Source organism: Chanodichthys erythropterus, chromosome 7, assembly GCF_024489055.1.
Source record: "Chanodichthys erythropterus isolate Z2021 chromosome 7, ASM2448905v1, whole genome shotgun sequence".
Lineage (NCBI taxonomy): Eukaryota > Metazoa > Chordata > Actinopteri > Cypriniformes > Xenocyprididae > Chanodichthys > Chanodichthys erythropterus.
The window spans coordinates 35,832,195-35,841,980 of NC_090227.1; the positions used below are offsets into that span (position 1 = coordinate 35,832,195).

At 35.9% G+C, this 9,786-nt stretch overlaps 1 protein-coding gene across 1 annotated transcript; it reads right to left on the reverse strand.

Annotated features, from left to right (window-relative positions):
- Positions 1–729: 729 nt before the first annotated feature.
- Positions 730–7,293, reverse strand: slc38a8a (solute carrier family 38 member 8a). The gene is made up of 10 exons (XM_067389317.1): positions 7,105–7,293; positions 6,664–6,862; positions 6,403–6,559; positions 5,369–5,473; positions 4,885–4,942; positions 4,303–4,417; positions 1,624–1,771; positions 1,341–1,540; positions 1,071–1,122; positions 730–960 (listed from the first exon to the last, which is right to left on the reverse strand). Exons 1-10 carry the CDS (start codon positions 7,291–7,293, stop codon positions 858–860), a joined length of 1,326 nt encoding a protein of 441 aa, XP_067245418.1. The 3' UTR covers positions 730–857.
- Positions 7,294–9,786: the final 2,493 nt, after the last annotated feature.

The window sequence follows — 9,786 nt, forward strand, 5'->3', positions numbered from 1 at the left end:
GAGATCATTAAAATAGTCCATGTGACTACAGTGGTGCAACCTTAATTTTATGAAGCGACGAGAATGCAAAAAACAAACAAAAATAACTTTATTCAACAATTTCTTCTCTTTCCTGTCAGTCTCCTACGCTGTTGTCGAAGTAAACACAGTGCAGCGCTTCTGGTTCTACGTCAAAACGCAGACTCATTATTGGCCGGCTCCTGCGTCAGCATTACACGCATGCGTTGTGCTGCTCACGTGTACAGTGTCAGCCAATCCTGAGCCGGCATTCAGACATAAACACGGAAACCTGCACTTTTATGTTTTGTTTTTGCGCACAAAAAGTATTCTCGTTGCTTCATAACATTAAGGTTGAACCACTGTTGTCACATTGACTATTTTAACGATGTCTTTAGTGCCTTTCTGGACCTTAAATGTGGTAATTTCATTGCTTTCTATGGGAGATAAAAAAAACAACAACAACTTGGATTTCATCAAAAATATCTTAATTTATGTTCTGAAGATGAATGAAGGTCTTACGGGTTTGGAACGACATGAGGGCGAGTACTTGACAGAAATTTAGTTTTTGGTTGAACTAACCCTTTAAGTATAATTTAGCTCACATCTATGCTAACATGACAATGGGCATTACAATTGCAGAACATTAAAAAAATAATAATAATAATAATAATTCAGATTCACATGACTTTAATTTGTCTGAGGTATTTCATTTCGAGTTGGATTATTATTACAACATTTGTACAACGATCTCCATTACAAGGAACAATTCCACACTTGAAGTATTGGAGCAGTGTCTAAAATTATGCAAGACCATACAGTTAAAAATCCTTGTGTTGAACAGTAACATACAAAAAAAATTAAATTTCACTTAGGAGTTGCATAATCGCAATTGAAGTGCTCTGCCCAAAGATATAGGCACCACAGGAAAGTGTGATCATTCCCCATGCGACCAAAAGATATCTGGGAGAAAACAAGGCATAAAAACACAAGGTTATTATACAAGTAATAGAACAAGTGAGAATTCCATGAAATATCCCATACAGGATCCTAAAGAACTACAATTCCCTCACCTCATTGTAGGAGAAACTGACTCTGACTGCACCACAAATATTAGGCAAAGTCCTTCAATAAAAATGTTTGCATGTGAATATAAAAAACCTCAATACACATCATGCTAATATGAAAAGCATTAAAAGATTCACATTATATTTATTATGCCGAGACAAAGTGTTGTGAGAATCAAGGTGAAACTTTTAGATCAGAAAAAAACATTTGTTTATAAATGACAATATTTTTTTAGTTAATGAAGACATACAGCCATCCATCAGTCATACAGTTACCTGGAAATACAAAGATGAAGAAAGCACTGACTCCCCCGACAACACTGATCACTTTGCTGATGTCTGGAACGAACACTGCTATGAGAAGAGCGACTGTGACCCAGGCCGTGGTCAAGGCAACACGGGTACGGCTCTCGTAAGACTCTGTCACCGCCGTGTGTTTGTGTCGCTGCCGCAGCAGTGGATCCTGGATCACAGATCTACACACACAGACGGGTCAATTCATCTAGACACGGAACTGTTCTCTTAATAAACGTAAGACACACTTTACCGCATAGCCTACCTTCCAAGCAAGACAATGATGGGGTAGATGGTGACGATTGAGATACCAAACAGCAACCTGGCAACGATCATGGTCACGTCACCCCCACTGTACGACATCAGAATATCAGGAGCAACGTTCTTCCCAAACGTTAGGTACCCAAAGACTCCTACAAAATAGTCCTGTTAACAGCTCATCTGTTAAACAATACGTTCATTACTAAACAACTAAATGTCTAATCATTAGGGGTGTAATGGTGTTCACCACGGTACGGACGTCACAGTTCGGTGCATACAGTTAGACGACAAATACAGTCAGGCAACTCACATTCCAATCCAAAAGGGGGCTCGTGCACAATGCAACATCACAACAGGAAATATTGCAGAAGAAGAAATTATCTATGCATAGATATGTTTACATGTAATCGCTCAACTAGTGTTTCAACGGCGGAAAGACTTCAATAAAACAGCTTGAGAATAACATCTCACGTAGCATTACATTTACCTCAGGCAAGTCATTTAGTGTCCACAGCATGTTCTCTAGAGGGGAGCATTTCATTAAACATATGCACTATATTAGCTTATATATTCATTATATTTATTTGACCTGTTAGTAATGTCTTAATTATTTAATTTGTCATGAAAACAAGTTATGACAGTAACTGTGTGAATGATTATATTTCAAAAATGAACTGGAGTAGAAAAATTATTTGAAAAATTATTTTATAATTAGATTGCCTTATGTGCATTTTACATGTTTGTTTGTTTTTTTTATTTGAGTGTTGATTATTATATCTAAAAATAAACAGTTTGGGCTCTGTTGTTAATTGTAGCCTTTAATATTATAGTAATGTGCAAGAAAAGGTTTCCTGTATATATAGCAGTCAACATTTTTAAAGGTGCCTTAGAACTTTTTTTTAAAATATGTAATATAAGTCTAAGGTGTCCCCTGAATGTGTCTGTGAAGTTTCAGCTCAAAATACCCCATAGATTTTTTTAAATTCATTTTTTAACTGCCTATTTTGGGGCATAATAAGAAATGAGCCGATTCAAGGTGTGTGGCCCTTTAAATCTCGTGCTCCACGCCCATGGAGCTTGCGCTTGCCTTAAACAACAAAAAATAAATTGTTTACATTTGATTCTGAATGAGTTTGAGGCTGTGCTCCGTGGCTAACGGCTAATGCTACACTGTTGGAGAGATTTATAAAGAATGAAGTTGTGTTTATGAATTATACAGACTGCAAGTGTTTAAAAATTAAAATAACAACGGCTCTTGTCTCCGTGAATACAGTAAGAAACGATGGTAACTTTAACCACATTTGACAGTACATTAACAACATGCTAACGAAACATTTAGAAAGACAATTTACAAATATCACTAAAAATATCATGATATCATGAATCATGTCAGTTATTATTGCTCCATCTGCCATTTTTCGCTATTGTTCTTGCTTGCTTACCTAGTCTGATGATTCAGCTGTGCACATCCAGACGTTAATACTGCCTGCCCTTGTCTAATGGCTTGATCATGGGCTGGTATGCAAATATTGGGGTCGTACATATTAATGATCCCGACTGTTACGTAACAGTCGGTGTTATGTTGAGATTTGCCTGTTTTTCGGAGGTCTTTTAAACAAATGAGATTTATATAAGAAGGAGGAAACAATGGAGTTTGAGACTCACTGTTTGTCTTTTCCATGTACTGAACTCTTGTTATTCAACTATGCCGAGGTAAATTCAATTTCAATCACCTTTAAGTGGATCAAAAAAAGTTAATCAAAGTTGTCCTAAGAACTAAGTTGACCTAAGAATAAGGTTTCAGGACAACTTTGATGAAAGGTTTTGATCCACTTCAAATGTTTACTAGTGTAGTTTACAGCATTAGCTGAGAATGTTTTATCCTAAGAAATGTTAATTATAATTGTACCGAACCATGACTTCAATACTGAGGTATGTACCGAACTGTCACGTTTGTGTACCGTTACACCCCTACCTACTAATCAACTACTACACACTCCTTGATTAAAAAAAGAGGAGGACTTACAATATATAAACCCAGGGTTTAATCAAGCCATCCTTGAACCTTGTAACAATTTTTAATGTTTCTGAAAGAAGTCTCTTCTGCTTTGATCAACAATATAGTAAAAACGGTTTTCTTATTCACTATCTTTTGAAATGTAATTTATTCCTGTGATTTTTAGCATCATTACTCCAGGCTTCAGTGTCACATGATCCTTCAGAAATCATTCTAATATGCCAATTTGGTGCATTTTTACAGAAACATTTCTTATTATTTTACAGAAACATTTCTTATTATCAATGTTGAAAAAATTAAGTGCTGCTTAATATTTTTGTGGATACTGTAATAGTTTTTTTGTTCAGGATTCTCTCATTAATAGAACAAAAAGAACAGCATTTATTTGAAACAGAATTTGTCTTTACTGTCACTTTTGATTACTTTTTTTTAATATCATTTGTATACAAAAAACAGCAATAACAGCCGTCAGGATATAATGTTATTTAATGCTAATTATATATATATATATATATATATATATATATATATGGAATGAAAAAAATAAAAATGCCTTTCAAAACCCATGAAAAACAAAAACATTTTTGCTGATGGGAAAATGAAGAAGCATGATAACTCAATATGCAATTCATATTGAGTTTCAGTAAATAAGCTGTAATCACTGACCAGTGAGAGAGTAGATGAGGAGGCAGATCAACATGGACACCACAGAGATGAAGACCCAGTGGGACAACTTCCTGTTCTCCATACTACTGTAGACAGCAATGCAGGCCTCATGGCACTAAAACAGACACCGTATCAGCTGGGTTCAAACATCAGATCTCCAGCACACTTTGTCTACACCAAAAAAAGCTTTTCCTGTAATAACTAACTTTCTGCACTAGCTCATTTCTCACCGATTCCCCTGCTGCACAGCTCTTTTCATATCTCCATTTCCCTCCTCTCTCCATTCCCGCTTTGTAATCAATCAGCCTCGGGCAGCGGGCAGAGTATTTCTGCGCTCTTCTGCTGCCGGTGGACTTTTATTACATTTTTGACAATCCCTCAGTGCTGACAAATAAAACTCACCTCAAAGATGCACCATTTTTCACGCTTTGCATCTGACCTGACCTTAAATATTAAAGTGAGAGTAAAAACAACTTGGCTTCCCCTCATTTGTGGACTACAGAGATGATATTCAGTGAAATAATTTCTCTTTTTCTTCAAGAGTCAAATGGTAGTTTGTTGGATAAAAGCAAGAAAACTCACCTGAAAGCCAAAGCAAATAGTCGGGATGACGCTGAACATCGACGCCCATGAGCTTACTCTAAATAATACGAACAATAGTGATAGTTAAACAGGTGGTTTTACAGATAAAATTTGCTTTTCAATTAAATGAAAGTTTAAAAGTAACTAATTGTGTTACAGATACTTTTTATGAAAAGTAATGCGTTACGTTACTTTTGCATTACTTTTTCTCACCTGGGCTGGCCTTGCTTGTTTGTTTTTAAATAACTAGTTATAATAATGTTTTTTACTAGTTACTTAAAAAAAAAAGTAATCGGATTACATTACGTAAGTCACATTACTTGTAATGCATTACCCCCAACACTGGCCAATTACATTCACTCAGAGCTCAGCATGACAGTAAGATTTGTTCACGCACCGCAGGGGGAAAAGATGGGGATTATGATGGAGGGATCCTTTATATAGTTTGCCACTAAATTTGAAAGCTTGGTTACTCCACACTCACCCACTGCTGTAAAGAGGTGACAGATTGATCTCATGGACGGGCCTCATGTGGTATTTCACAGTAATGGCAACAGTGAGATACGTGGCAGCAAAAGTTCCTAGAACACTGAGCAAAAATAAATAAAGACTACTGACAAGTTAAACAAATTATATTGCTAATGTGTGGGGGAAAAACTTTGCTTATAAGTCAAAGGGTCATTTTAAAGCTATTCAAAATGCTGTGCACTGTCACGACAATTGACTGTAAATGTCCTAATGAAAAACAGAAGCAATAACAACGCTTCCTAAAAATCATGAAAGAATCTCAGCCTTTTTATTCACTTACTTGCAGTTGCAACTCTTTCCATCTAAACAGGGTTCCCACAGTTTTTCCATACCCTTTCCAAAATAAATTTGTTAATAAATAATACGAACAGATTTGTGAAGTGTTGCACACAATTCACTGAAAAGAATTCACTTAAAAATCTTTCGGCCATAAAATTGGACATCACTGTCTTGTGAGGAAGTACCGATGTCTAGCTAATGAAATACATCCTTGAAAAACAATTACTATAGGAATTACTATTATTTCAAAGGTTTTAACAACTTTAACGACTTTTTCACATCCCTGAATAAACCTGCTTTGGCCATCGCAATGGTGTCTTCTGAACTAGTGTAATATATATATATATATATATTTATTATACACACACTAGTATTTATTAATATTTTTAATTATTAACTTTTATTATTATATTTGCAAGTTTTCTTCAAGATTTAGTAATTTGGTTATGTGCATTTTGTCATTTTTTTTAGTTAGGTTTTATTTTAAACTATTTTTATTTAGCTATAATTTATTTTTATTTTAGTTTTAATAATTTAAGTACTTAAAAATTTGAAATGTTGCCCTGTGGTTACTAACTGAAATAAAAACTTTAAAAAATAAAATAAAATACCAAACACAATGTTCAATATTTTTAGTTAACAATAATTACACTGTTTTGAACAACACAGTCAATGAAATAAGCAAGAAACTGACAGAATATAGTTCCTCACCTAGTATACTTCTGCATGCTGATCTCCTTCGGGACAGAGAGAGGGAAAATGAAGAAGAGACACAGGAGAAACAGGGCAAATCTCTGGTCTGTGTACCAGTGGTACGGCATTTCTGATTCTGGCAAGCCTGTGATTAACTCATAGATAGAGAGACACACTGGAAGAAATGAAAGGAGATGGATCAACGTGAAGATCTAATGGATAATGACACTATATGAGCAATTAGTAATAAAAAAAACATCCCATCAACATGTTACTTACATTTCTGAAGCTGGTCAGCCACTATGACTAGAAAAGCAACAGATATGATGAAAAGGTTAAGGACGTAGCAGATCTCACAGAGTTTGCCTATGGCAGGACCGCACACATCTCTGACCACAGCCTGATATGTGTTTTGTCCACTGATTGAAGATGAATAGCCCAGGATTACCAGTCCACTGATCAGGAACACAAGAGAAATCTATGTAAGATAGAAATACATCATATAATATCGTGCACAAAATTACAATAAGTGCAAATATTCCATTCAGACATTAGAGAGTAAAAAACAATGTGTGAACAAATGAGCATTGGATACATTGACAAGATAATTCTTTTGGTGTGCACATGATCGATGAGGTAGAAGCCACAGTGATGAAAACAGAGTCATAAAATACTAAAACAATCCTCGTTTCATTGTAGCAATCACACAGAGTTACTTGCCATTTCCACAGTGACAGCAGAGTGAATTCCCCCAGCTTTGGCAAACGCCCAGGGAAAGATGAGAAGCCCTGCACCCAGCGCGGACTTCAGCATGATGAAAACCGCTCCTAAAGAGCCCAACTTCGGCCCGCTCGTGTCCAGCGAGGGCTTTGTTAAAAAGTTAATGCTCTCTCTTGCCAGCTCCTCCATAATTTGGCCCTGTTTGAATCACTCTCTGAGAGTTCAAACATCATTAGGTCATGTAAATGAGAGGTGGGGTTTGGTGTTTCAGACCAATCAAACGTTGGACCCGCTTCCACTATTTGTAGAAAAACGAACACAATATGGCCGTTAGGATTTGTGGCATTTGGCCACAAGAGTTCGAGCGGTTTTACATTATATTGTCAAAAAAGGTCGGAGTAAACAATTCTTCCACCAAGTAGTTAATTATTCTAACTGTAGGCTGTTTGAAATGGACCCGTTCAGAGTAGAAGCCATACTTAAAGGGATAGTTCACCCAAAAATGAAAATTCTGTCATTAATTACTCACCCTCCCTCATGTTGTTCCTCACCCCTTAAGACTTTCGTTCATCTTCGAAACACAAATTAAGATCTTTTTGATGAAATCCGAGAGCTTTCTCTCTCTCCATAGATATGCAACTGACACTTTGATGCTTCAAAAAGTTCATAAAGAGATCGTAAAACTAATCCATATGAATTGAGTGGTTTAGTCCACATTTTCTGAAGAGAAACCATCGCTTCATATGATGAACAGATTGAATTTAGGCTTTTATTCACATATAAACAGTGTTGGGTGTAGCTCATTACAATAACTTGAGTTACGTAATCAGATTACTTTTTCAAGTAACTAGTAAAGTAATGCATTTCTTTTTCAATTTACAACAAAATATCTAAGTTACTTTTTCAGATAAGTAATGCAAGTTACTTTTTCACATTTACGCTGCAAACACATGGGGCGTTGGCGTTAGCGCTTGACGGAGGGCGTATCTGAAGCTTGTTGTTGACGCGACCTTTACTTTCTGGCGTTGCATGAATGCAATTGGCTAGCGACTGCTCTAGAGTCTTTGTCTTTGCTGTTGATCTTCAATAATCTAATTCATCCATACTAATAAGCAAAAATTACTTTAGATTAGATTTAGAAATAAGAGTGTTGAACTTTTTTCCCATGTATCCTATTCTTCTTTAATCCAGAATGGCAGCACAGCTGAAAGGTTAGTTTGAGCTGCGCCCTCTGCTGTACAGGTGTAAATATTAATTTCCTTCCACTTTAAGATTATTAATTTCACATTTGATGTGAAAGGGCTTTAACGTCTGATAAAAAAATAAACTTTTTAAGTTGTAAGTTTCCCCAAAACTGCATATAAACATTCATAAACACACACGTCAGCTATGGTAAATGGAAGCTCAAGCATGTTTGCTTGACGTGCGAGAACCAATGAGGTTTATTTTTGTGTTATGCAGCACGTTTGAGCTTCTGTATAAGGTTTGTTCTTGTGCATCAAGCAGGTTTGGTTGAGCTTCTGTTTATGTTCACTGATGAATGTTTATATCTAAATTAAAGACTAAATTCAATCTGTTCATCATATAAAGTGACCTAGTCTCTTCAGAAAATGTGGACTAAACCCCTCGATTCATATGGATTAGTTTTACAATCCCTTTATGAACTTTTCAAAGCGTCATAGCTGTCAGTGGGGGGGCAGAAAGCTCTCAGATTTCATCAAAAAGACCTTTATTTGTGTTCCAAAGATGAACGAAAGTCTTAAGGGGTGTGGAACAACATGAGGGAGAGTAAATGACAGAATTTTAATTTTTGGGTCAACTATCCCTTTATTGTTTCAGGAACAGAAACAAGGCTGAAGTATAAGCTACCGTCTTACTTTCTTTCTTGATGTATTTATTTTAAATCATCTGAATGATCGACACCAAGGTACAATTACACCCCAATGAATGGACTGTACAGTCTGCATTTTATTCACAGAAAATTAAATGACTTAAATATAACTTTTTGACTACTAATGTAAAATCATAATGAATTTACACGGGAACTCAATCAAACAAACTTTTTTTTTTATTTATTATTGATTGATTGCTTTCATATCATGGCCAATAACTATAGGAACTATGGTAATTTAGCAGAAACTATATTTACTTTTATTTTGCAAGAAGTTTAATTGTTTACTGATGTAAAACTGTTACGCTTCCAGTGCTATTGATTCTTTGCATGATGGTTTTTGTTTGTTTGCATATTTTCTTTTCAGATCAAAGGACAAATGTTGGCTCAACAAGTATTGTGAAAGTAATTTGTCTTTAGGTCATGTGCGGTGTGCACTGTGCAGGACATCCCACATTTAACAGCATGTGTTCCAAGGGTGGGAGTTTGGCACTGGTTCTACAGGCTCACTGTCACTCTCCTAGAGCCCAAAGCTGGTTGGGAATTTTCTAGATACAGGGTACAAATAGAACTTGTGACCTCCTTTATTACAAGATTTGGGAAATCCATTTAAGCACAGATAACTGGTCAGGGTTAGTTCCCATGTTCTCCATGTCATTAACCTCTATCACGCTTCGTCACCTAAAAGGGACTAGTGACATTTTCACAGGCTATTCTTCCCATTAAAAATGGATCAGGACAGAGATTTAGAGAGACTTCCCAGACCCTATCACTTCTAATGGAATTAGTCG